Source organism: Grus americana, chromosome 2 (assembly GCF_028858705.1).
Source record: "Grus americana isolate bGruAme1 chromosome 2, bGruAme1.mat, whole genome shotgun sequence".
Taxonomy (NCBI): domain Eukaryota; kingdom Metazoa; phylum Chordata; class Aves; order Gruiformes; family Gruidae; genus Grus; species Grus americana.
Window position 1 is genome coordinate 164,115,577 of NC_072853.1, and position 27,881 is coordinate 164,143,457.

The 27,881-nt window shown below is 43.2% G+C and overlaps 1 protein-coding gene across 1 annotated transcript in view; it reads left to right on the forward strand.

The window, feature by feature from the left end:
- GARS1 (glycyl-tRNA synthetase 1) overlaps window positions 1-27,881 on the forward strand; it is a 31,188-nt gene that overhangs the window by 1,154 nt on the left and 2,153 nt on the right. Inside the window, exons 2-16 of the mRNA XM_054815215.1 lie at window positions 2,662-2,763; window positions 5,671-5,773; window positions 6,897-7,038; window positions 8,002-8,090; window positions 9,527-9,603; window positions 11,321-11,466; window positions 12,529-12,678; window positions 14,255-14,417; window positions 15,327-15,491; window positions 18,078-18,190; window positions 18,726-18,866; window positions 22,816-22,901; window positions 25,098-25,207; window positions 26,584-26,677; window positions 27,612-27,802. Coding sequence (XP_054671190.1) covers window positions 2,662-2,763; window positions 5,671-5,773; window positions 6,897-7,038; window positions 8,002-8,090; window positions 9,527-9,603; window positions 11,321-11,466; window positions 12,529-12,678; window positions 14,255-14,417; window positions 15,327-15,491; window positions 18,078-18,190; window positions 18,726-18,866; window positions 22,816-22,901; window positions 25,098-25,207; window positions 26,584-26,677; window positions 27,612-27,802 — 1,872 coding nt within the window. The remainder of the gene's footprint in view (window positions 1-2,661; window positions 2,764-5,670; window positions 5,774-6,896; window positions 7,039-8,001; window positions 8,091-9,526; window positions 9,604-11,320; window positions 11,467-12,528; window positions 12,679-14,254; window positions 14,418-15,326; window positions 15,492-18,077; window positions 18,191-18,725; window positions 18,867-22,815; window positions 22,902-25,097; window positions 25,208-26,583; window positions 26,678-27,611; window positions 27,803-27,881) is intronic.

The following is a 27,881-nucleotide window of genomic DNA, read 5'->3' on the forward strand; positions in this document are numbered from 1 at the left end:
ACTGCATCATATTCTCTTTCCATCTCCCTCACAGATGAAGCTATTATCTTTCGCTTCCTTCTTACCTGTGAAGGATTTGGTTGGGTCTTTATTTCCTAAGTAAATCCTGATCTTGGCACCCTTGCTGTGTATGTTAATGGCAGCGGAGCCTGCTTGCAGCACATGGAAATTCCCCTTCCTCCTTGCTTTAGCAGCAAGACCTATATGTGTGTGGGTTCCCCACATGCCTCCTTTAAGTGGCTGAATCCATAGTCTTCTGCTTAGCTGCACACATAGCTACGTGTGTGTCCCATGTATTCGTAGATTCATGCATGTGTTTTCCCATTAAATGAGTGGATTTATGGCCCTCTAATTATACCAGCACCAGCACTTCAATGAGTTTTTATTATGAATCATTGTACAGCATAATGCCTTGGCAAGAGGGCTCCTTGTAAATAAAACGATTTCTGGAACTAGCCAATTTATTTTTTAAAATCCTGTATCTTGGGTGCTATCATTTACCTTTAAAGTATCAATGCCCCCTTTCTTTCTGGCTGCCCATGGGACTGGGACAGGAGTGTGGGGTGCCAAGGAAGGTTTGTGGGTAGATTTGTATAGCTGGGACCACGGATATTGTGTCGTACAGCTGACAGTAGTAATTTATGGAGATGTTTGCACAAGAGGAAAGGCAGGGAGTAACAAAGTTTGGGGTAGTTGATACCTTTTGATGGAGGGGACCCTGTCTGTCAGCTTGTGGAGAATCGGTTTAATTAAACCCAAGGGACTCTTAACCTATGGAGAGGAAAGTGAGCAGCATATCTTCCTGCAGTACTGCCTGATGCAATAAGCTGCCGTGATCCAGGGGTGGATCCCTCTCTGCTTTACTGGTCTATGGGACAAAGCTGCAGCAAAATTTGCCACATCGAGTGCTGCTGTGCACTCCTCTTCTGGGTTGGGCTCAAGATTGTAGCTTTAATTAGATTGAGACCTGTCAGCAAACATAATTATTTGCTTCAGTTGTGGTTTTTTTTTTTTTTTCTTTCTCCTCGCGTATGTCTGAGTCCTCTTACTTATAGATCAGGACAAAGAGTTGCTGTATGCTGCTTTTAGATGCTCAGCAACGAGCAGGGGGATAGCTCTGTTGAGTCAGCAGTAGCTACTTTGCTGCTGCCTTGATGTTTTTCCACTGCCGACCCCCTAGCTCAACAAAGGCAATTTGGACTTACTACTTTAAAAGAAAAAAAAAAAAAAGATCAGATCCCTCCCTCTGCCACGTTATGCAGGAATGGCAGTTGAAGTCCTCAGCCCTAGAGTGAAACTTTCACATTTTGGTGTAACTAGTTAACAGGAAGGAAACAGTTGATTTGTTCTGTTCTTGTAGCCAATGGGGTTAGGAAGCCTGACAGGATTCTTACTTTTCTTTCTTTTTTTTCTGTGTGCTTGTTTGAATGCAGTCTGTTGAATCTTCCTCCTTTTATTAATAAAATTAGCCTTTGAGCCCCTCAGTCTCTGAAGTGCTTTTAGCTTTTCTAACCTGATTACTGAATGACAATCTGTGTATTCTCTTCTCTTTGGTTTCTCAGTTGCCTGTAATATGCATGTCAGAAAAGCTTAGCATTTATGAAAAAGCTGGTATTGTGGAAATGTTGTAGTCTCTTTGAATTGGGTTTCTTTTTTCTTTTTGTTTAATGGAAAAGTGCAAGATGCAAGAAAAATGCTGAACTTGGAGCATCCCATTCTTAGAACATCCCACTTGAGAAGGCATTGACATCTCTGTGCTTTTTCTTCCTGGGTCAGCTCCTTTGTCCTTCTCAGTAATTCAGGACAGACTATGGTTTTGGCTGAAGAAGAGTGGACTTTTAATTAATGTATCTCCAAGAGCAAGCTGGGCACGACTGCTGAGGATAGTGTTCAGAAAAGTGTGCTGTTGGGTATTTAGGGGTTGAGCACTTCCCTGGGATGAAAGGCAAGAATCGAGAATCGTCCCCACAGGGCAGAGAGACCTTTCTGGAACTGTAACAAGGTGATGGTGGTTTGACTTGGGTCATGACCTTGGTGTCAGCCCACTGCAGGGTTTTGGTGCTCTGAAATATTTAGGCATTGGGGTTTTTTTTCATGTTGTTTGGTGGTTTGGTTTTTTAGTCCATTTTATCCACAGTTACTGGACAGGTTTTAAAAACAATAACTAAAATTTGTGTGCTTACTGGTCAGTTTTGAAGAGATATGACAGAGGGAAAGAAGTCTAAAATGGTCATAAATTTTGAAGAAAGGGGAGGGATAGAAGGAAGAGAAGCCTTATTACCGAGAAAGAGAGCACAAAGTCTGTATTAACCGTTTGAGAATCCGTATAGTTCATCCTCAAAGATAGAAAACTAGCATTTGTGGAAATCCTCTGTGAAGTGGTACATGCAGGAGTATATTTGCACGCTGAGATTTAATAACAGGTCTGGGACTTAACAATAGTGTGTGTGGGTGGAATTTCTCTAATGCTGTCTAGTTCTGCTAACTCTCAAATGCCTAAGTGTTTCTCACTTCTACCAATTGCAGCAGCCTCTTGAGACCTGTGTGGAGGCAGGACAAAACCCTCCCTTTGGATTGCCAGGGGAGCTGAAAGAAGGAGAGTTCTTCTCTATGGCATTCAAAGAAAGAATCTGTATCTTGTGTTTTGTCTCCTCCTTCTAGGGAGAGCTGGTAAGGAAGCTGAAGGAAGAGAAAGCTCCCCAGGTGGATGTAGACAAAGCTGTAGCAGAGCTCAAAGCTCGGAAGAGGGTCCTAGAAGCAAAGGTGAGTTTGGAAATTAAATTTGAGTTCCATGGTTTTGTCTGAAAAGCGTCGAAATCTCTACTTAATACTTTTTTTACAGTAGTGATTTGGGCTGAACAATCATAGCAGGGTAGACCGTTTGAATCACTTCTGAAACAGTTTGCAAGTTTCCAACTAGTGGCAATTTCCTTCTTTATTTGTTACGCTAATACATGTTAGCATTAAATCACAGTGTGTGAAGACATAAATATGAGTTCAGGTTGTTCATAGTCAAAGCTGAAATTCACTGTATGTGTTGCTAATCCTTGTTTACTTTTTTGTGCACAGTGAGAGTACACGCTGTTCACTGTAGTGACTTTCATCTTCAGATTCTTTGTTCAGTAGTTAAATTCCCAGACTGGCATAGAACATCGTTCTTTAACAACCATTTCCTTTGCTACAGTTTAAACAAAGTTTTTGGAGCCATTTCAAATAGCCTATGCTTTTCCTCGGCTTTAGAGAGGGGTGTATTGAAATTGTGCCCCTTTTTTTAAATGCTGTTGTGTTTTGAAATGTCTTTCTGCAAACAAAATTGTGGAACTTCAAGTTTGTTTTGTCTCTAGATCAATAAACAAGTAAAAATAAACTTCCTTATCCTGTAAGCTTCTCTCCACCCTCAGACTGAAACAACAAAAAGAAACTTCCAAGCATAAAAACAGTCAGATGTGCATAATGATTGAGGAAGCTGTGAGGTTCTTTCTAATTTGTATTTCATAGAAAAATGATTGTAGTTGTGCTTTGGTGGTACTCTTAAAATAGATACACTGCTGCTTGCAACTAACTTACTGTGAGAATGCGAGTATACTTGTAGGACAAATAGGGTCAACTGGTTTCAATTCAGAGTAGTGTGAGACGAACAGTTAGCACACTCTCTCAGGTCTGGCATTGTGGCTACCTGTCTGCATACATTTAACCCAAGTAAAAAGATGTCTTTTTTTTTTTTTTTTTTTACTTACGGCATAGAACTGTGCTTTGAAACCATCGCATGAAACCTGTACTGATAGCTAGGTTGTCCTGGCGTAAATAGTTTCTAAATGTTTTCCCAATTCTGTTTCCCAGCTGTCGGAAGCTCAACGCAGAGAGATGTAGCAAGGCAGGTTAGGAGTCTGGGTATCCCTGTTAGCCTCACCTTTATGTTGGAAGAGTGCCTGTAGGATGCAGCGTAGAGGCGTACTTGCCAGTTACACAATTTGTGTGGGCTGTATCCCTGTCAGTGTAAGAACGACCTTGCAAACCCTGCGTCTGCCCTTTTGAGCGCAGCACTCCAATATAGTCTTTCTTTATTGACAGTGTTTCCAGTGATGCATCATAGTCGCTTGGAACTTTTGCAGAAAGCAGCAGTGTGAATGCTTGTTGGCTTGAAAGCTGTACCAGCAACTGCTAAAGCTCTGTGATTCCTACTTAAAGGTAGCAGAGTGGCACTGAATTTGAAGTTTTGAACAGGGCAGAGCAGTTGAATGTTTACAATTCCTTGGCTTATGTCTTCAAACTGTATCTTAAGTCAGTAGATGATTCTGCTGCTATACAGGATCTTTCTTCCCCTTGAAGGCTAACACAGGCACTTTTCTGCCTTCTAGAATATGTTTTATGATTTTATGCTGGATAGAAGAGACTGTTTCTGTGACTTCGGCACCAGTTTTCACTAACTATTGTCTTTAGGTGGTAGAAGAGGGGCTCTGCAGGATTCTGTAACTACTCCAGTTACTCCTGTGCTGCTGGCCATTTCTCCCTGCCAGTTCTGAATTGGGCCGTGTCACTGTTATTCTCTGTCTGTCTCTGGGCAAAAGCTGTTCTTTCTCTTAAGAATTGCTGGTCATTGTGAAATGTGATTCTATGTTTTTGGGCAGAGAGTGCCAAATGGATTCCCTTTCCCTGCTTTAAAAGTACTGTTCTGGTGCTTGCTCTTGTGTGTGTGCTCTCTACCTGTCTTTGACTTGTTGCCTCTTGTGCAAAGTTACTCCTTGGCTTATGCTAATTCATGGGAGCAGCAGAGGTACAGTGCTGTTAATATTAGACCACGTTTATTTGTCTTCATAGATGCTAAAAAAAGTTTGAAATTATTGGTCATACAGTACTCTTTATTACTGAAAGGCTGTTCAAAATGATAGCGTTAGTTGCTTAGGAGGATCTGAATTAATTTATTTAACTTCTGGGCTTAACTCTGCTTTAATTATCAAAACATCTTTGTTGAAGAAAACCTTTCAAATCTGTTGACTTTACTAATGGAGTTGGCTGCAAAAATCGTAGGTTTTCAAATGAAATAGTCTGCTGTAAAACATTTTCATGGAATCTTATCAGGGCATTTAGGCACTCTAAATTTTCTGAGAGCAGGGGGCCATATTTATTAAAGAATACATTTTGCAAATAGATATTCTTTGTACAAATAGCTAAATACACACCTTTGGCAGAGCACAAGGGTGATGGTGTTCATAGTTTTCATGGTAAAAATTTTTTCATGTGAGGACCACTTTATTGAAGGCTTCATATATGCTCAGAGTTAGATGTTTGTAGTCTAAGCTAGTCATTTTAAGGTCTTTTTACAGTCCGAAGAGGGAAATGGATCAGAAGAAATGCTTTAGAAATTACCATTTCTCTCCGCTGATTGTAAAGAAGGCTGAGGATAACTAGCTCAGACTTAGTTGTCTGAAAGTTAGGGCAGATGAGTCCACCTCCGAGTGTCTAAAATGCTGCATTCAGACAATCACGTTCGTAACTGAGCGCTTGAATCTCGGTGTGACCATTCCTCTTTAGAAAAGGAGCGTGTTGGCAGGATACCTTTACTTCAAAATGGTCTTTACAGACTTTTGACTCATAGTGGTGAATTGAGAGGATTTCAGCTCCTGCCAGAAACAGGAGCTATTAACTGTTTTCGGTTTGCTTGAATTACAGGAGCTGGCCTTACAGCCCAAAGATGACATTGTGGACAGAGTTAAAATGGAAGACACCCTGAAAAGGAGGTTTTTCTATGATCAAGCCTTTTCTATTTATGGAGGTACGAATTTGAAGAAATTTACATTTTAATTCCTTTAGGGTAATGTTCCAGTCTTTCTAGCTGTGCAAAATGCTGTACTCTTGCAATGTTATATTAGTACAACATAAAATAATTTTTTTTTTTAAAGTTGGCTTTAAACTTTCCTGCTTGAGTCTGTAAGCCTTTCAAAAGTCCCCCCTTCCTAAAGTCTTTAGGTGGGGAGGGGGCTCAAATTTTGTCTTCTGCTTTCTGAATGTAAATGAGTGGACTTTAGGATGCATGTTCTGAGCATTACATTGTAGAAGATGGTTTCTTTGCAGAGGGGTAGGATGGTTTGGTGTTTAAGGGGGTGATCAGCTGATTTCTCTGTAACAATTCATTTCTATCTGAGCCCTTCTTGGCAAGATAATGCTGAAAACAACTGTGACCTTTAGAACCTGTTACCTTAATGAACTTTGTCAATGAACTTTATTGAACACGTGAACAAATTTGGCTGTTAAGCCTTTTCAGATAGTTGGCTTGGGGCAGCTTGGGGCAGCACAGTGCCTGTATGGTTATTGCTCTTTCACCTAAGATACTAAAATAAATACTCTGGTTTGTTTATTGGCTTTTTCTTTCTTTTTTCAACTTTGTGCCTAAACTAGTGATTGGCAGATAAGCTTTATTGCTGACAATAACATATTGCTCTGGCACATGCATTATCACTTCTGTATTCAGATTCCTCCTTCAGATAGATTGGTCCCACAAAACTCTCCACAAAATAGAATCCATTAGTGGAGGAAGTGTAGCTTTTACAGTTGTTGATTGCAGATATTTATTAGTTTCAGCTTCTTCCACTACCTGACACCCCAGTGCACTCTGCGACTGAACTGTATGGGTTAGTGTATAGGGCAGTGTCTGCCTAGGTGGTTCATGAAGCTTACTTTCAGCCTTTATGTTATGGGTCTTTATGTAAAAAGCTCTCTACAGGGAGCCACATTCCATATTCTGTTTAGCACAGAGAAGCTGACGCTTCATGCTCATAAAATGACCTCAGACTTAAACCAACGGATGGAAACAGTGAGAAGGGAGGACATTTCCTCCAAACAGTGTGGGTTCATACAATCTCGCACCAACCACATTTTTTACCTTTTTCTCTTTGCAGGTGTCAGTGGTCTGTATGACTTTGGGCCTGTTGGGTGTGCTTTGAAGAACAACATCATCCAGGCATGGAGGCAGCACTTTATTCAGGAAGAGCAAATCTTGGAGATTGACTGTACTATGCTCACGCCAGAGCCAGTTCTGAAGTAAATATGGGTCTTTTTTTCTGCAGCATGTAATTTCTGGTCACAGTTGCTTTTTACAGTCTTCTGTAAAGTTACCCACAGGGATCTTGAGACTGGGTCACCCAATTTAATACCCGTTACAGTGCAAAATAATTAGATATCAGTGCACAGGTCAGTGTGACAAACTGTTATTCCATAAATCAGAGAGAGCGGTGGGACTCGTGTCTGAGAGTTTAATGTCTTAATGTCTTAGCAGTCCCATTAGGTAAGAAATTGCCATTATTCCTTTTTCTAAAAGATCAAGAAGACAAAAAAAAGGATTAGCTGACTTGCCTAAATCTGGGACACCTGGGTCATAGTTAAGGACAGTGGCCAGCCTGCTTGACCATCCTTCCCTTCTCTGTGAAGGGATGGCAAGATACAATGTCTTAATTGAGCTCTGAATGCAAATGATGCTTCTGTAGCCCTGGGGATTGTAGCCCTCATTTTATCCACAGACCAGGTAGAGGGGCCATCTTCAAGGGTGAGAGCATAGTTTAGACTCTGAAGCTGTTCATCTCCACCTATCTCTGTGAGGACTTCCAACAAGTTTGCTAAATATGTCAGAAGCTTTTGGAATGGGAGTCTGAGCTGCGTCAACTGTGTTACTTTGGGTCACGGCATAACACGCAGAAGCGTTCACAGATCACTATTATAAAATAGTGGGAATCTGTCCACCTGAACTACTGGTTACTCCTCATAACTACATCTGCGTCTTGCTTTGATCACAATGCAGTCCCTAAAGGCGCTAAGTGTCATCTTGGTGACACATTTTAAGATTTAGATGTATTGATACTTTCTCACAGATGAGATTTTCTGGACGCATAGTTTTGACACATAGTTTGAAGGATTTCTCTTGATAGTGGTCTGTCCGCTGGGATCACACAGGACCTGGGGCTGTTTGGTGTCAGCTTTCATGTTCCTTTTTTGTATCATCTTTTCTAGGACTTCCGGCCATGTAGACAAGTTTGCTGACTTCATGGTGAAAGATGTGAAGAATGGGGAATGTTTTCGTGCTGATCATCTCTTAAAAGGTTTGGTTATGTTCCAAGGTTAGGTGGGCTTGGGGATTCCTTGCAGTGGTACAAACATGGGAAAAGAGTATCTTTCTCAAGGAATGCCAGCTGGTGTAGCCAGTCTTTCATACTTGTGTTTGGAGTTCATTAATTGTACCATAACAAAGATCCCATAAGTTCTCAGTTCCATTCAAACGCTGTGTTAGTGTCTTAAATGAAGTACAGGATCTCTAATAAAAACACTCTTGGGTCCCTTTTTGTAAAACCCTCTGTCATCAGGCCATAAAAGATTACTGTGTTGTGTAAGCTAAGGACTCCCTATATAACAAGGTCCCTGTTCTCTACCGTGTTCTGATCTTAGTTTTCCTGAGTTTCAGTTGCTTTTTGTTCAGAACTGAGAAATGATGTAATGATGGTATAAGGAGACAGAGCATGCTTCCCTATGCAAAGGTTAGTTACGTGGCAGCTGCTGACTTTCATATGCCTTAGAACTCAACTGGCTTTTGGGAATGTTAAACAGACTTCAGGCATTTCTTAGGTTTGCAAAGTCCTCTCACTTCTTTCTGGTTATTGATTAAATTTTGTTTAAAACACAGCGAAAAAAATCACATGAAGGAATCTTAGAAATAAGAAACCTATTTGAAAACTTTTTTATGTACCGCTCCATTGTGAAAGAAAGGATTGTTCTGCTCTATGTTTAAGTGGATGGTGGTCCCTAATTTTCTGGCTTTTCCTTGGAAGTTAAGTATGTAGAAATATCTATATTGGCATGAAAGCTGTTTTCATAATATTCAGTCAGAATTTTTGTTTTATTAAAAAAACCAAAAGAAGCCCATCTAACCTCTGCCCACTCTGCACGCTGAACAGCATCACAAAGATGACTGTCCTTGTCTCTTCTGCAGCCCATCACTGGTGAACAGCCACCTGCTGTTACTGCCACTAAAAAGTCAGATTGCTTTTTTTCAAATGAGAGTGGGAAGTCTTGGCATCACTGTCTGCCTTTGTATCTCATGGAGAATGTTATGCTTTAAAGTAGAATGCAATCTAACCCTACTGTACCAACTCAGTACGTGCCTCTGAGTCCATTTGGATAAAATTAGCCTTGCTGGCTTGGGATCAGATGTTGCTTTTAATTTCCAGTCTGTATAGAAAGAAAATAAGGAGAAAGGGACTACAAAGCTACTGCTTGGGTTTAGAGGAACGAGTATTGGAAAGAAGCTAGATAAGGACCTGTTGTTTTCCTTGTGGCACACAGTACAGCGAACTGGTGCAGCTCCGCAGCTGTAGGTCAGCGTTGCCCTGCTGACGTGAGTGGAGTTATCCTGACAGACACAAGCAAGGCAAATGGTGGACATACGCTCATGCTGGAGGATCCTTCTGATCTGTCTACCTTTAGATTGGGGTCAGTGATGGGGTTGCAGTATAAACTCACTACATACTTTTCTTGCTTACAGCTCACCTGAAAAAGCTTATGTCTGACAAGAAGTGCACAGCAGAAAAAAAGGCAGAAATGGAAAATGTTCTAACGCAGGTAGGTGCCTGCATGAGGAGGTGAATGCTTCAGGGATGTGTGTGTAACAGAGGAAGTGCAGTGCACCTAGTCCAGAGGCAGTGTCTCTTCTGTGTCTTGAAACGTGCTCAGAAATCTTTACCTCACAGATCTCGTAGGCTGTACATGTTCCTAAATACCGAAAACTTACTGGTTAACAAATACTGTAAACTTGCTGGTGAATTTCATCTCCCTTCTGCTCTTTTGGGGAGTTATTGCTATTATATTAGTCTCTTGAATGTTGCATTGGTAGGCCTGAAGCTCTGTCCTTGGAGCTGGTCTGCTGTGTTCCACCTCACACCCTGGCAAAAAGCCTGTTTCTTCTGAATCCACCCTGTATGATACAAAGGAACAGAGATGGATAAGAAGTTTTGTCAGGGTTTTTCTGAATCACCATAGCACTGAATTGGTATGTTTTAAAGTTGTCTCAGCTTTGAAACACTTGAGATTTGCTCCTCTGTCTCTAGCACCCTGTGTAGATATTTGCTTTTATTCCCATGAGAATAGTTGGTGCTCCAGGCTGACATTCCTGAGCAGCTGTAGAAATGTTTGCCTTTATTTTTGTGATTTGTTTTTCTTACTTTGTTTTTAGTGTTTTTTTTCTCATGACTTCAAAGATAAATGCTTCCAGAGCCATGCATAGAATGAATATTTCCTTCCAGAAGGAGCAACTTTTTTCAGTGTATTGCGTCACTGAGCAGCTGTCATTTGGTTTTCCACGCTACAACACTGAACTTTGACCATCCTTTAGGGGAATCCCTCTATTAATAGTCTCCCGTCTTGAGTTTTCTTTGATGTGTGAAGGATCATGACAATTAATGCTAGAAGCAGCTCATTTGATTTTAAACTTGAGTGTTAAATCATTGCTATACTGTTCAGTATAGATCCTCTATGGTACTTAAGTCTAGAAACTACGTTTAAATGTACATATGCAAAAGGCTAGTACATAAATGCACAAAACAGTGTCAGAAATTGCAGCTTTTGTGTGGTTAGATTGCAGTTAGATCTGTGGTTCTACTACTGCTTGATTCCCATCTTTCAGAGAGAGAGGAAGGTAGGGTCCTGCAAGGGGCTGACATTATCCCACTTGTGAAAATGTCCAGTTGTTACCAAATTGTTTTCAGAGCAAATGGAAAATCTTTCACCAAGAAGCCCTGTGCTGCAGATTTGCTCTATTTAACTAAAATGCAGAACAGCTCTGAAAGGAAGCATCCAATACATAGTTTGAATGAATATTGTGTTTCATGCAGCAGAAGAAAGAGAAATGAGTGCAGACAAAGCCCTGCAGAAATTTCAGCTTTTTTCACTCTTGTTGCTGTGTTTTTTTCCTTCCCAACACACTGCTCCCCAGGTTTTAGCTGAAACTGTTCAAAAGAAGCTACTGGTGGGTGGTGATGCAGTCCCAATGACTTTTCTTCTGCTTTACGCCCACTCTCATGCTCAGTGCTTGCATTTCTATCTAGCCTTCAGACTTCCTGTGGTATGGCTGAGTTGTGGACCTATATGACTAAAATGGGTTTGCAGACGTGCAGTGTATTCTTTTACCATTGGTTCAAACTTCAGCTTGCTTGAAAATTTAGGTTAAATGGGAGTATTTTGGGCAGGTGATTCAGAGCTGTGGATTGTGCTCACTAAAAGATGAAGAGGGCATAATTCATTCCTGTTATCTAGTAATAATTCTCCTGTGTTTTGATATTAGTTGGACAATTACGGCCAGCAAGAACTTGCAGATCTCTTTGTGAACTACAACGTGAAATCACCCATCACTGGGAATGACTTGTCCCCTCCTGTTTCTTTCAATCTGATGTTCAAGACTTCCATTGGGCCTGGAGGAAACATGCCTGGGTAGGTACTAATCTTGTTCTGCTCACACTCTCCCTTCTTCATAGATCACTTGGAATAAAAATGAAGTCTCAACAGGATTGAAATACTCAGTTTTTTCTTGAGTAGCCTTCCCCTACCTTTCAGTCCCAAGACATCTCTGGCAGGCTGGCATTGTACAGGCATTGGCGTTTCACCTTGTACTCTTGGTGCAAGGTAGGAGAAGCAAGGAGCTGTTGCAGAGTCACGAAAATCCTTGAAGCAGCCAGACTAATTGGATCACAGCAATGCCCTTACTGCTTGGAGTTGTTTCCATAAAGACAGTTAATGTTGGGTTCCCAATTGTCAGCAACTTCATGGCTATAGAGAACCTGCTTCAGCGTACCTGTTTCAGGATGAAGTTAGTTAGCAGGGTGATCCAGTGGTAGCATCATTTACTAGGTGTTTGTAGTTAGTGCGTGAGATTGTAGAGGCTGTTGTCTTGAGTTGGGGTCTCTGAAACTAAAGCTGAACCCCCAGTGAAAAGTGGAAAATGTGATATTTGCATGTGCTCTGGGATGGGATTGGAGATACGTGTCATATATGTAGTACATGAAATAGTCTGTGTAGGTGGTGTCCCCTGTGGAAGTCTCAAATCACTGTAGGGCATGTAGGGGCCTTACACTAAAGCCACTTCACAGTTTGTGTAACAGCAGAGGTGCAGTCACAGTTTGCCTGCAAAATCCATGTTTGTAAACAGCCTGGTACAGGGCAAAGGCAAGGAGGCTGCATTCCGTGCAACCTTCTTGATGCCACTGTATTTCATTCAAATGCCTTTTTCCATTCCCTGCTTGCATCTCAAAAGCAGCCAAGTCATCCAGTTTACTTTTAGGAGTAACTATGGAGTGCTGTGTTTGGGCTGCAGCTGATGTTTGTTTGTTTTTTCCCCCTCAGTCTATTGCTTCATTATTTTGTGTCTGGAGTTAAAAGACTCAAGAGAAAAAGTACCACCTTTAAGTTTTGTAATAACTGTGGATTTTCTTTTCTCACTGCTTTCCCCACCCTTTTATCTTGCTGAATTTTCCTTTTTTCCCTGTCTCCTTTCAGCTACCTGAGGCCGGAAACTGCGCAGGGAATATTCCTCAACTTCAAACGTCTTCTGGAGTTTAACCAAGGCAAACTGCCTTTTGCTGCTGCCCAGATTGGAAATTCCTTCAGAAATGAAATTTCACCCCGCTCCGGCCTTATCAGAGTGAGGTACTGCAAATTTCTTCTTTCAACAGAAGGGTGCCTGAGAGCAGGTAGCACCTTTCTTTTCTTCCAGCATTTGTACATGATTGTTCCACGCTAGTGCTTTCTTCCAGAGGACTCCCGATAATGTGCCTAGTGAGTCTCTGGGTTCATGGGCAAAGAACTCGATTAAGTTTTTAACTATAGAATTCTGTCTAAGCCTAGCTGGTGAAAAGTAGGATCTCTGAAATAGCTGTTGTAGTAGAAACACCTAGATTAAACTCAATTTTACTAACATAATTTGGCTTCCATCATAATCTAAACAAATCATATTAAAGGTAGCTGTGTTCTCTACAGGATATGCAACTTTGCTTGTTTAATTACGTTCATGTGATTTACTTGAAAACTGAAATAGGAATGAAAATGTGATTGACTTTGCAAAAGTATTTCCAGTCTCAGTTCTGCAGATTCTGCAGTTCTGCGACTTACTACAGAGAGGAACTTGGGAGATAACCTGATTCAGGACATGTGTTTGTGTCCCAGGAACAGTCAAGCAGGAAAGCTCAATGTTATTGAGAATTACTTTCAAAGCTTTCTGTCTCAGGGTGGAAGTGATTATTGCATTTCATTAAGGATGAACTGTATTTCAACTGAACTATTCTGAACCGAAGTCTCCTCTGTCTTAATCTGGAACAAGAGCTCCCATGCACAGTCAGTGTGGTTCTGCTATACCACAGGCAGTATGTGTTGTAAACTTGGTTAATATGGTGCCATAAATGTCACTGAGAGGCAGTGGCAGCATTAGCACTAGAGAACCTCTGTGGAATTTTCTCAGCCCTCCTGTTCTCTCTTGCACATCTGGAAATGAGAACTTTTCTCATTGAAATGCATTTTCAGTCAAATATAAATTATATGCTTGTGGTGCGTTTATTGGAGACTGTGTTATTATGCTATCATAGCAAATTACATCCTGATGCCTGTGATTTAAAGTTAATGATTACCTAGAGTTTTTTTAAAGGTTCTTGATAACAAGCTAATTCAATGTAAAGTGATTTCAGACAAGAAGGCTAAGAATCAATGTATGAGTATAGATGTATTAAAGACAAATTCTTAAAACAGAATGTGCACCACTGCTGATTTAGCAGTATAATTATCTTCAAGAAATTATCACCTCACCTGGCTATTTTAGGCATCTCTGATAGGAGTTAAGGCTACTGAATTAATCAGTGGATTAGTCTTCATGACCCTGTAGGAAATGTGTGCTTCTAATATGGGCATCACAGCAGTCTGGAAGAACTCCAGAGAACTTCTGGAAGTATCTCCAAAGGTGGTATTCTCTGCTCTGAATCACAGTGGTGGTAACCGTGGCCTGGAGATCCCTAGATGAATTTGTAGAAAGTTTTATTAGGAATTTGAAGATGAAAATAAATCCAGTGTTAAGACTGGTTCATGTTCCAGTCTATAGATCATCTTGGTTCTGAGTTTGCATATGTTTTTAAACTACTGACTCGCTTGTGAGAAGCTAAAGCATAATCAGTTATTAGAAGGGCTGTGGCTACCACAGAAAGTCTTTAATACACATGGTTGTTTATGTCTTCATTAGGGAATTCACCATGGCAGAAATTGAGCACTTTGTGGATCCCAGTGAGAAAAATCACCCCAAGTTTCAGAATGTGGCAGATCTCAACATCCTCCTGTACTCTTCCAAGGCGCAGGTCAGCGGGCAGTCCGCCCATGTAATGCGGCTGGGAGATGCTGTCCAACAGGTAACGTTCCTCTTGCAAGTACATGGAGCTTGCTCTCTTAAAGGTTGCTCTCAAGGCTAAATTACAAACTGTTGTGTCGGTGCCAGCTGGTGTTTGCTCCCAGATTTAAGAGTCAGTTCTCTTCAGTGAACCAGTGTGACTGAGATCTGAGCCTGGCCCTTGTTATCAGTAATGAAAGGCTGCAAGTGGTGCTGGGATAGTGGTTAGAGATTAAGCTTCACACTTACCTAATGGGAGAGGAATGGTAAGGAATACTAATATCTACCAAAAACTCAGCAGTGACTGGGAATCTAATTCTCAGCTGCTGCCCCCCATCAGTACGTAGCTTGCATGTTGGGGTTTCGCTACCTGATTCTCCTTGCATACAAATTTTGAATAACTAAGTTTACTGACTTCCCCCATTCCCCCAAAATTGCAAACAAAAACCCCATACCAAAACCCTGCTCTGCCCCTCCAACCCAAATGACCCTCCCAAAACATAAACTACAACAACAACAACAAAAAGAACACCACCCCCTTGTTGTATTGTAACTGTGAACTGTAGGGTACAGCTGTTGTGGGGTCCTGAACCGTAACTGCAATTCCCATGCACTGCTGTAATACCAGTGACTGCACTGTTGGATACAGCAGAGTATTTTCAAGTGGGTGATCTTCAGAAACAATCAGTGATGAGTCCTAGAGCAATAATAACTTGCTGTTTTGTTCAGATGGAGATACTGCCAGTGGCAGTAGGTGAATTTGAAAAGATGTAATAGTTTCAGGGGAGACATAGTACTTTATCACAGGCAGCTGCAGGAAGTTCTCTCTCTAATGTGTCAAGTTGTCTGCAGAAGTACAACAGATCATGACTTTGCTTCCTTAGGAGTTAACGTCTATGAGGTTGTTTTCTTCCTCTTTTTCCCTTTCCAGGGTGTCATCAATAACTCCATTCTCGGTTACTACATTGGCAGAATCTACCTCTTCCTTACAAAGGTCGGTGTATCCCCAGAGAAGCTGCGCTTCCGACAGCACATGGAGAATGAGATGGCTCATTATGCCTGTGACTGCTGGGATGCAGAGTCCAAAACATCGTATGTAAGTGGCAAAGCGAAACAGCAAGTTGCACTCCCTGTCAGATCTGTTGATAGTGTGAGGAGGGGCTCTGTTTTATTTCTTGCTTTTTAAAACTAAGGCTATGAGTCTGATGTTTCTGTCCAGCCCTACGTTGGTATCAACACACTTACTGCAGTGCAAATATTCTGAATCCTTAGTCCTTACAAAGTCTTTAAACTGTTCATGCTTGTTTGTAAGTCCATGCTTCAGACTCCTTTGGTGGAGCCTGAAGTTGCCCGTGGACATTGCGGTGGTAAAATTTCACCTGGAGTTAAAGGAAAGGTCCCGGTGCTTTCCAAAGACTATAACCCCTGTAAAAGCAGTGGGGAAAGATTTGTTTTGCTGGAGGTGTTACTCCAGGGCAGATTCCTTCCTGCTAGAATGCTTGCTTTTCCGTTTCCACTACCAAGCTGTGAGAAATAAGAGTTCACTCCTACCAGTTCAGACAGCAGGCGCTGGGAGAAAAATTTCCCAAGGATTTTTTAGCTTCCTGTTGAGTGGTTAAGAGCTTTTCAGTTCAGGCCTTGTTGGATGCTTTGTTTTTCTCTTATATTGGCTGGATTTTGAAAAATGTCTTTTTTTTTTTTTTTTTCTTTCAAGTAAACCAGCAGTAGGTAGGTAGGGGCAAGGCTCTTAGACTCATTTTAGGCTCTCTTGGAGAGCTTTCTGCCTCTTCAGTAAATCTCAGCCAAGTATATCGGTTGGAATGATAGTTTCAAAAGAAATATTAGAAGGCATAGTAACTAGACTGTATTGATTAATAAGTCATTCCCCTCTTTAAGGGTACAGAATCTACTTTTTAGTCGAATCTGAGTTAAAAAAAGAAAGAAAAAGTTATTTCATTAGTTTTCCCTTGTGTAGTGAAGTGCGTGTTCTTCTTCCTGGTTAGCCTTTCCAAGGCGTCTGGGGTGTGTGCAGATTCCTGAAAATAGCTAGAGAACTCTGCGTGATCTTGTTCCAATAAAGGATCAAAAGATCGAAGGGATTTTGCTGGTCTACGGGGTTAGCCTGTGACATTGCAGTGACCCTTGCATTGGTAGACACCATCCACAGTCCTGACCAGTTTGATAGCCAAACTGGTAGCATGCTTGGCCCAAAGGTGTCCACACAGGGAATGGGTCAAGGCTTCAAATGGTTCAGACAGCCTTATTTATGGGCAGGGAGAACCTAGGGCTGAGGAGGTTATGCGTGGATGATGGTTTTTGCCCATGCAGGGTTTTCTGGTTGGTTTTTTTTTGTTTTGTTTTCTCTCTTTTCTTTTAAGGAGCTGAAACAGGCTTATCACTAGTAATGTTTCATTACAGCTAGTTAGAGCCATAGTAGCCAGTAAAATTCCACAAAACTTAATATGAACAAAAAAATTCCTACAGCTTGGATGAGTGATTGTCTTCATATAGAAAAGCTCTGTAGAAACAATTGAAGGAATGGCTTCTTCTGACTGTAGTTAGCAGCCTTTCTTTCCAGCTAGCCCAAAACAGGCTGGACATGTGTGGGTCACAATAAGATTAACAAACTTTGCAAGCCTTGTCACAGATCAGGACAACACTCACAGAGCAGTATGTCCAACAGCCTCATCCAGAGGTGAAGACAGCAGTCCCAGGGGCATGACAAAACCACCTTGTGAGCTGGACTCACGCTTTGGTTTGTCACTTAACTCTGACCAAAAACGTTTATACAAGCCTTCAGCACTCTGTAGTAAGAAGTTAACTACACTGAATGGTTAAAATCCATTCTATAAAGTTGTTAAATAAACCTCCTGAGAAGTAGCTGTAGTACCCTAATGGTTCAATTTGTTTAAAAATTTCCCAAGATGTTCTGGAACACCGTGTTTTTTCCAGCACGGGGATTTCTTCTGCTCACATACCTTTCCTGACACCCTGCTATATCACTGCAGACTGGAAATCCATGCAGCATCTGATTGTATGCTCATGCTGATGTGACGGAGTGAATGGAAAGCAGGTCATCTGCCTTTTCTTTTATGGGATTATCTTTTAGAAAATCCAGGTGGTGGTTGTATTTGCTGCAAGTGTTGGAAGGCTTCATCAGTTCCATGTGCATGAATGGTGTTTTGAGATTCCTCCTTGCCATGCATGCTGAGATGTTGAAAGAAGTGCTTCCCTTGCATATGAGCTGTGTCTTACTAGCTCGCAGGCCAAGCTTTTGGCCATTCTAGTGTGGCTGGTTGCCTGCTGTCTATTTCGTATTTGCGGAGCAGCAAAGCCCCCAGGGCACGATGTCTTCGTGTGCCTGTAGCATGTGAGTGATAGGATTGTGTACTCTGGCCCCAGCCCCGAGCTATCGGCACAGTGCTGCGTTCTGCCAAGTCGTGTGGAAAACCCGGCCCCGAACACAGGCGCTGGTTAGATAACTGATCATTTCCTCTGGAAACAAATGGAATCATTCAAATGAAGGAGCGACTAGTAAGTGAGGGCTGCTTATTGTAACAGAGCTAATTATGTAGAAAAAACACTCATGGGAGCAGGGAGGGCTTAAGGGTGAATAAACATATTTGATGGTTAAGTGGACAAAAAAGTGAGTTGGTAAAAGCTTCCGCTTTTGTTTTTTCAGGGTTGGATTGAGATCGTTGGCTGTGCTGATCGTTCCTGCTATGACCTCTCCTGCCATGCCCGTGCCACCAAAGTTCCTCTTATAGCTGAGAAGCCTCTCAAAGAACCTATATCCTTTCAGAATAAACCAGATTCTCTTGAAGTGAAAAGTGATTTGACAGTTTTGGAGAGCTGCGCAGCTCTGTTTTAAGTTAGATCTGTAAATTTAACAGGGTAAACCTAGAGTGGCAGATGAGCATGACTTTGGGAAATAACCTGGAAAGGACTGAGCATGTGGGTGACTTCACTCAGGTGGGCAAAAGGGATTTACTATTGTGCTTGAGGTTTTTTTCCTAGCTTAATGCTAGGCTCTGTTTTGACTGTGAAGCATGGTTCAAATGTGAATGTGGGGTTCCTATTCCAGGTTACTTCATGTCATTCCATGGTTCTGTTGCTAGCTGTACTTGTAAAAAAAGTTGTATTCTTTCAAAATTTGTGACCTTTTGCCCTTCAGTATTTTTTACTGTTGCTTTTCTCTATTGGAGGGAAGTTCCTTAATCCAGTAGCAGAGGAGATCTCTTTGTGTCATGTAGCAATTAGCTTTGACATAGCAAAAGAACCAGTCCCTGCTTTCTGTCATCTCGAACTCCTTAACTGCTGTGTACAGAACAGTCAACATTGTTCAGTTTGAGGCAAATAAGGGAGCCATTGGCAAAGCTTATAAGAAGGATGCAAAGGTGGTGATGGAATACCTTTCCATATGTGATGAGTGTTACATCACCGAGATGGAGCAGCTGCTCAACGAGAAAGGGTGAGCTGGCTGTGTGTGTGTGGTACCCTTCTCTGACACCTCTGATGAGGGTTCCTGAAGTGCTGCTAGATTAATTTGAGCCGCTGGAAACCAGCTTCTTCCTGGGAGTAGGCTGAGTGGATCATCTGAAACGTGCTGTCCCTTCCACCTCATCATGGCTGGTTATAGAATCACAGAATGGTTTGGGTTGGAAGGGACCTTAAAGATCACCTAGTTCCAACCCCCCTGCCATGGGCAGGGACACCCTCCACTAGACCACGTTGCCCAAAGCCTCATCCAACCTGGTCTTAAACACTTCCAGGGATGGGGCATCCACAGCTTCTCTGGGCAACCTGTGCTAGGGCCTCACCACTCTAACAGTAAAGAATTTCTTTCTAACATCTGATCTACATTGACCCTCCTTCAGCTTAAACCCATTCCCCCTTGTCCTGCCACTACACTCCCTGACAAACAGTCCCTCACCATCTTTCCTGTAGGCCCCTTCAGGTACTGGAAGGCCGCAATTAGAGCTCCCCGGAGCCGCCTTTTCTCCAGGCTGAACAATCCCAACTCTCTCAGCCTGTCCTCATAGCAGAGGTGCTCCATCCCTCTGATCAGCTTCATGGCCTCCTCTGGACTCTCTCCAACAGCTCCATGTCTCTCCTGTACTGGGGCCCCCAGAGCTGGATGCAGTACTGCAGGTGGGGTCTCACAAGAGCGGAGTAGAGGGGCAGGATCACCTCCCTCGACCTGCTGGTCACACCTCTTTTGATGCAGCCCAGGACATGGTTGGCTTTCTGGGCTGCAAGCGCGCACTGCCAGCTCATGTTGAGTTTCCCATCAATCAATACCCCCAAGTCCTTCTCCTTGGGGCTGCTTTCAATCCATTCCTCGCCCAGCCTATAGTTGTGCTTGGGATTGCGCTGACCCACGTGCAGGACCTTGCACTTGGCCTTGTTGAACTTCATGCGGTTTGCACGGGCCCACGTCTCCAGCCTGTCAAGGTCCCTCTGGATGGCATCCCTTCCCTCCAGCATGTCAACCACACCACACAGCTTGGTGTCATCGGCAAACTTGCTGAGGGTGCACTCGATCCCACTGTCCATATCCCCGACAAGGATGTTGAACAGTGCCGGTCCCAGTACCGACCCCTGAGGAACACCACTCGTCACTGTTCTCCACTTGGACATTGATCCGTTGACCACAACTCTTTGAGTGCGACCATCCAGCCAATTCCTTATCCACCGCGTGGTCCATCCATCGAATCCATGTCTCTCCAATTTAGACACAAGGATGTTGTGCGGGACGGTGTCAAATGCCTTGCACAAGTCCAGGTAGATGAAATCAGTTGCCCTTCCCTTATCCACCGATGCTGTCACCCCATCACAGAAGGCCACCAAATTTGCCAGGCACGATTTGCCCTTAGTGAAGCCGTGTTGGCTGTCACCAGTCACCTCCTTATTTTCCATGTGCCTGAGCAGTCTCCAGGAGGGTCTGCTCCATAATCTTGCCATACACGGAGGTGAGACTGACTGGCCTGTAGTTCCCTGGGTCTTCCTTTTTACCCTTCTTAAAAATGGGGGTTATGTTCCCCCTCTTCCCATCGGTGGGAACTTCACTGGACTGCCAGGACTTCTGAAATATGACGGCGAGTGGCCTGCCCACTACATCCACCAGTTCCCTCAAGACCCACGGATGCATCTCATCAGGTCCCATGGACTTGTGCACCTTCTGGTTCCTTAGATATTCTCGAACCTGATCTTCTCCTACAGTGGGCGGTTCTGCATTCTCCCAGTCCCTGCCTTCTGTGACCTGGGCAGTGTGGCTCAAGCATTTGCCAGTGAAGACTGAGGCAAAGAAGTCGTTGAGTACCTCAGCCTTCTCCATATCCTGGGTAACCAGGTCACCCATTTCATTCCGGAGGGGACCCACATTTTCCCTCATCCTCCTTTTCTCACTAACATACCTATAGAAGCTTTTCTTGTTGTCCTTGACATCCCTGGCCAGACTAATTTCTCTCAGGGCTTTGGCTTTCCTAACCTGCTCCCTGGCTGCTCAGACAGTTTCTCTGTATTCTTCCCAGGCTACCTGCCCTTGCTTCCACCCTCTGTAGGCTTCCTTTTTTTGTTTGACTTTGCCCAGGAGCTCCTTGTTCATCCATGGGGGCCTCTTGGTGTTTTTGCTTGACTTCCGCTTTGTTGGGATGCATCGCTCCTGAGCTTGGAGGAGGTGACCCTTGAATATTAGCCAGCTGTCTTGGGCCCTTCTTCCTTCCAGGGCTTTGTCCCATGGCATTCTACCACGCAGATCCCTGAAGAGGCCAAAGTGTGCTCTCCTGACATCATATAAAATCTCTTGATGCATACACATAAATGTGTAACCGTAGTATTCAAATATTTGTTTACTTGCATGGGAATGAGATTTTGGCTTTAGTAGGATCAATCCCATAAGAGAGAGACCTCAGTGAAATGGGAAATGTTTACCAGCTTCCCTGCTCTGGTTTGAGAGTTGACCAGGGCTGGCAGATGGTTTTGAACTTCATTTTAAAATTAATCAAATAATTCTGTGAATGATGGAACAAAATAGTTAAATGAGAACCAAAACTTGCGTGGGCATCCTCCAGTGTTAGTGATACAGCCTTTGACTTATTGGAGCAGCAATTTGTACGTTTTTCCCTCGACCTGTCTGCCTGTATTCCTAACACATGCAGGAACTGGAAATGTAAGAGACCTCTACAGTTGTCAAATTTGGCTAAAGCAGGCCAACAGCTGTATATGTTAAGAGAATGCTAATGGTGCAATAATAAAAATTAAACTTAATTTCCTGCTTGAAATGGTGCAGAAGGTGTAGGATCAATGAATATGTTCCAGAATGGTAACATTTACGTCTTTTTTTTTTGTTGTTTTTCTTTTTTCCCCCCTGAGCTAAGATTTATTTCTTTTACATTTCTAAATATGAAAGTGTAGAAAAAACAGTAGCACTCAAAATGGGGAGAGAAACTATTACAGAATATGGTGACATGTACACACATCAGAACCAGAAGAAAGTGAACTTAGTTCATCCAGAATTCTGTTCACAATCACTGAAATGATTCAATGATGAGTTATAAGCAGTATCCCAGATTTGAATTGATAGCAGACTGCAAATCATGGCTGCATTTAAACTTGGCATCCAGTCGTAGCTGCTTTCAGAGCAAAGCCTTTATAAACTTCAGCTTGTTTGGTATCGGATCCAAACGTAGGTGATGAGCACACACTTTTCTTAAAGACATTGGGTTTTATATTGCACTGATCTGAATGCTTCGGCATACAGTGTCAGTATGTTAGACCTACCTTTCATATGACCATGTTTGTGTGAATGATGTGAAGCCCTCAGGTTCACAGCAGTAGTTTTCTGTTAGACATTTGCTTCCTGTAAGTGGGATAGGTCAATACAGCCTAAGTTCTCCTCGGCAAGGAGCGTGTGCTAATTGCAAGTTAGCAAGGAGCAAGAGAAAGTAGTTAGAAGACCACAATATCAAAAGCTTTAGAAACAAACAATAAAATAACTGTGCTGTATCCTCCCCTTTGTTTGGTATCTGTGAAAATTCTGACACAGCTCAGTTTTTGAGAAGTCCATGCACTTGACCAGATATACAGTCTGCAGCAAGTGCCTGTTTGTGTGCCTCCCTTTTTTTCTTTTGGTGTATATGCCTGATCCTGAGATTCTTCCATTTCCTAACTGAGTTTGCTTCAGGCTGTTAAGCACAACTAAGTTCACTGTGATTATGAAGGTGGTTGCTTTTATTGTAGATACAGTAATTTTATTATTAATGTAATTTTCTTTTAATGGTTATGACACATATTTCTTTCATCTCTGGGATTTGCCCTGGCTTCTATTGTCCCATTCTTAAAGTCAACCAACCTGTTACGAAATATAACTTGTTTATTTATTGCTGTAGCTTTTAAGTAACTTCTTTTTTCTTTTGCAGGGAATTCACTGTAGAAACTGAAGGGAAAACTTTTAAATTAACAAAGGACATGGTTACTGTGAAGAGATTTCAGAAAACATTACATGGTAAATTTGTATCTTTGTTGTTCAGTCATGAAAAATAAGAGGCAGATCAGGATACACTTTGAATGTGAACTGTATTAGTTGCATTGTGCTGTTAGTATTGTACAGTGGCACAGGAAAAAGGCCAGATGTTATTTCCGTGAAATTTGACAATTTCAGAGAGTTGGAAAGCTTTCGCACAGCAGTAGGATTTCAGTGACATTGATGCAGGCCTGTCTGCCTGCTTCTCGCCTGGTCTGTTCAGTAACCCATGTAATAGACTTTGGGTGGTGTATTATATTCATACTGCTTCAGTTGCACATTCTAGGATTTATAAGGTCCCATGTGCTGCAGAGAACCAGCTGCTGTAGTGATGGAAGAGCTGGGGAAGGTGCACCAGCTTTGGGAGCTTTCATCTTCAAGTCCATTGCAGTGCAGCAGATGGGTTGTGGCAGTCTGTGGTTAGGGCTGTGAGCAGATCTCTGCGCTCAGAGCTCCTCTTGTCACTCCACTGCCTGGAGTCAGGTCTTCCGGCATCTGCCAGCTCACCAGGCTGCAGTGCTGACCAGGCTCTTTAAGCTGACAAGTCCAGTCAGTTCCTCTGGTGGTCGATAATTGCGTCAGCTTTGGTCAGCAACTGCATCTCCACAGAGCTTTTGTCCTGATGTGGGAAACGGGGCTAGAAGGTAACTTTCCAAAATGCATGGATTTAGTTCCTCAAAGAAGTCTTGTCTTTCCAGCCAGCTCTGTAAGCGCCTCACCCAAGGTCGTTTGGGAAGTCTTTGACAGAGCTGGAGACTGAGGTAGATTTTTCCCCAGTTCATACTGTAACGAGTGGATCATCCTGCCCTAGGTTGGGAACATGATAAATGCTCCTAGGAAGGAGTGTGCAAAATATATTTGTTTGCGCAGCTGCTGAGCCTTTGAGATGTCCACGTGCCTTTCACTCAGCACATGCTGCTGCTGTGCCAGGCTTTGCTTTGTCACAACTTCAAAGAAGGAATCAGACTCGTAACTGTTAGTGATTGTAGTATTGCTGGGGCCAGCAAGTAGAACCCCAGTTGCTGGTTTTCCTTTAAATTTGTACATTTGGTAATTTGCCTCTTGTTTGCAGACAGCAGCCAAAGCTTATGGTTTCCCCCTCTCTTGTCCTGAAAACTGGTTGGTCAATGCACAAATAAAACAAGACCATCCTTTAGGAAGGTAAAGTCCTACCCCAGCTTAATTGAGGAGGATTTGCTCTCTAGGCATGTAGAGTGGGAGGCAAGACAGGGTGCAGTGCCAGAGAGCTGGATTCTACCCTTGATTTTCAAAAGCAGCTGATGCCTATAATTGTTGTTTCTTGTCCAGTTGCTGTCTGGGCTTTTTCTAAAAAGCTGCACTGTCTGAGCAGGACAGCTGTCCACTTAGCTCCTTCCTTCCATACACAGAGTGGAGAAGGAGGAAAAAGCCTCTTTGACAGATGTGTGGCAAGGACTGGGGAGAATGACGGGTGTATAATAATGTAGCACATCACGTCTTCTGAGAAATTTTGCCAACACTAACTAGTTGATCCTTGTTCTTTCCCACTCTCGTGATACATTGCAGGGGGATGGAGAAGAGGGAGGGGAGCAACGTTGAAGCAGGCAGCCGAACGACTCGAGAATACGGAGGGAGTCTTTAATGGAATTTGAGTTGGATCTGAAGCTCCATGCTTCTCTGCTCAGACTGCTGGGTACTGAGGCCGTGTCTGTACATTAAACTGAGTGGGCCAGGGACTGAGCATTACCCTGCCATCGTTCAGGCTGTTTAATTGCTAGCATATTCCCTGGTTTTGGTCTATGCCAAATAGCACTCTCCCAGACAATGCCTGGACGTAGTTTGTGGCTTGGTGTGGGGCAGAGACTGTTCCCAGTCAACAGTTTGGATGAGGCTTTGCTGTTGTGAAGTGGAAGCGGGTTTATCTGCGTGGATGCAAGTTGTGCTGTGCTGTTTGCTCTCAGGGCCAGAGAAGGGGCCCTGACTTGTAACTTACGGCCTAAATACATTCTGTACATGGACTAAGTCCAAATGTCTACTTCAGGTATTTGTATTTAGAGCAGAAATGTTTAACCTCTTATTTCCATGTGCTCAGCTACATGTAATCAGAACTTCTGAGCAGAAAGGCAGCTTCAGTAAACACATCTTTTTTTTGTGTATAAATTCTTCTTTAATGATGACATGGGTTCTTTTGTATTCCAGTGGAAGAAATCATCCCAAATGTAATTGAACCCTCATTTGGTATTGGAAGGATCATGTACACAGTGTTTGAACACACATTCCACATCCGGGAAGGAGACGAGCAGAGGACGGTGAGCTTTCCTGTGGCTGGGCCTCAGCTTAAAACCAGCTGCAAGCATTTGCCTTTCCTAACATCCAGGGGGAGGACTAAAATAAGACTGCACAATACACAGTAGAGATGGGAAAACCCAGGTGGGCTGTTGAATTTCTGGTTTTGCCAGCGTACGTGTCATTTATACATGTGCACTGAGAGCATTCTGGGGCCGTGTGTGCATGAGGCCCTCACTGTATTACTGGCAAGGGGGTGAGAAATTCCTCCTTCTGGATTCACACTTGGCAATGACCCATCACTCAGAGAAAGGCATCTCTTCAGTGTTTTATTTCCTCTCTCTCTGCTGCTTTTCCTGGAATCATCATTCCGTGCAGCAAGATGGACAATAGACTAACTGTTTCCTCAGTCCCCCATGAAATAAAATCCCCTTCTCTGATTCTGGGCATCCCTAAAATCTTGGCCTGAAACTTCGCTGTAGCAGAGGCCAGAGGGAAGTGTGTTACATACAGACTGCCAGCCTCTTCCAGCCAGTGCCCAAACTGTGATCTCTGCACCATTGCTGGTGGCCCACAGGAAGCTGGCTGTAAACTTGATGCTGGTTCCTGTTCGTTGTTTCTGGCTGCTAGACTGCGTTTGTAGAAAAGAAAAATAATGGTGCTCCTTAGTGTCTCTGGTTGCCACAGGATGTGATTAGTGGGGGAACAGGATTCAGGAGCCCAGAGTTAGGATACAGTTGGCTTAAATCACAAACTGCTCATGAAGTCTAAAATATTGGACTTACCTTCCTTCTAGTACCCATTAACTGGGCTGCTCTGTGTTGTGATGTGTCTCAGTTGCATTACTTCTGCACCCTTACAAGCCTTCCCGATTGCCAGGAAAGATTTTATTTTTTTTTCCCCCCTCCTTTTGGCACATTTTTTTTTTTTCCTGAGAGTGACTGTGGAGGGTTCTGAAAACCTTTTGAGCTGCACATGCTCTGTGTGTGTAGTCTCTGTGGAAATCAAACAGGGAGTGAGATGATTGTGAGAACTCTTTCCTTTAGACTGTGTGTAAGACTAAAACTCCTGAAAAGACCCTTCTACCCTTCACTTTTCTGTAATTCAAATGAGGTTCACTTTCTTCAGGGAGGGCACTGGTAGACCTCTTCTGGTGGGAGGTAATGTTTGGCTGTGAGGAGGGAAAGGGGAGTGCAGGACAGCTGGAGAAAATCAATCCTGTGTCAGCAGTGTGGAGTGTTACTGCTGGAGCCCTGAATGCTAATGTCTTACAGAAGCCAGTTACTCCCCTGGAACAGTCACCCTGCCTCTAACCTCAGTCAGAGCTTAGTCTCACCTCCTAAGAATCTGCCCTAACCATTAAACTTGTATTTATTTGTGTTTTTTCTTTTTTCCTTAGTTTTTCAGCTTCCCAGCTGTTGTAGCACCGTTCAAGTGCTCCGTTCTTCCTCTAAGCCAGAATCAGGAATTCATGCCTTTTGTCAAGGAATTGTGTAAGTGTACTAAGCACTGTGGCTCCAATGGGGATGTGCACTGGGAAGGGAGGTTTCTTCCTCAGTACTGTAGGGAGAAAATAGCATCGGGATCACGTGGGTGTCTCACGTGCAAAGGGAGAGCCATTGAACTAAAACAGCTGAGGTGGTTGGTATCAGTCAGCTTTGGGTATCTATCAAACTCTTCAGTCTAGCCTCAAAAAACCCAGCTCCCTGCCCTGCCCCGTGTTGGTTTACAGTGTAGAAGACATTTCTTTTTTTTCCTATTGTGTCAAAAAGAAATCTTTCCCATTGCTTAGAAGAAGCTGTCAGGAGCAGTGGGTTTTTGATTTGGTGGTTGGGGTTTTTTTGCTTGTGGTTGGCTTTTTTTTTTTAATAAAGTTCTTTTCTTTGCTCTTGTTGGCCACTTAATTTATTGAATTAGTCCCAGAGCTGCTGAGCCTCCAAGCATTCTGTCAAAATGCCCACTGGTACCATCTAAAAGAGAATACGTGAAGGACAGGAACATAGGCTGCATGTCAGACAGTGCCTTTTGCTGTCGGCATCAGTTCTGCTCCGGACCTCGCCTCCCTATGCTGGACATGCCCCTAAGGCTGGTGTGTTTTTGAGTTCAAGGAGAGTTGTGGGACTGTAATGACAGGTGGAAGAAGTTGGTGACTTTGCTCTTTGGGTGAGAGCTGAGTGATGCAATGTGGAGAGCTGTGAGAGGAGCGGTGTACCTGCAGGGTGGGATTGAGCTTGTAGCCTTGGCAGGGACCGGAACATTGGATCTTCTGTCAAAATAAAAATTAAGATCTCTGCTGCTCGAAACCAGGATGCATGGTGCCTCACTTCAGGTGGTGCTGTGATGTTGTGGGAGGTCACTGCTAGGATCGTGTTGCCTGCTGAGTATGTAACAAGTCCTTGCGATCCCCCCCTTCTCTGCTTCTTCCAGCTGAAGCACTCACCAGGAATGGCATCTCTCACAAAGTGGATGATTCCTCTGGATCCATCGGCCGGCGCTATGCCAGGACCGACGAGATTGGCGTGGCCTTCGGTATTACGATTGACTTTGACACCGTTAACCGGACGCCTCACACTGCCACCCTGAGAGACCGCGACTCGATGCGCCAGATCCGAGCCGAGGTAAAGGGCAGGCAGATGGGTTTGGCTGCTGACAGAGCCACATCTGTTTCTTACGGGCTAGGGCAGAGCATTAGCTGCT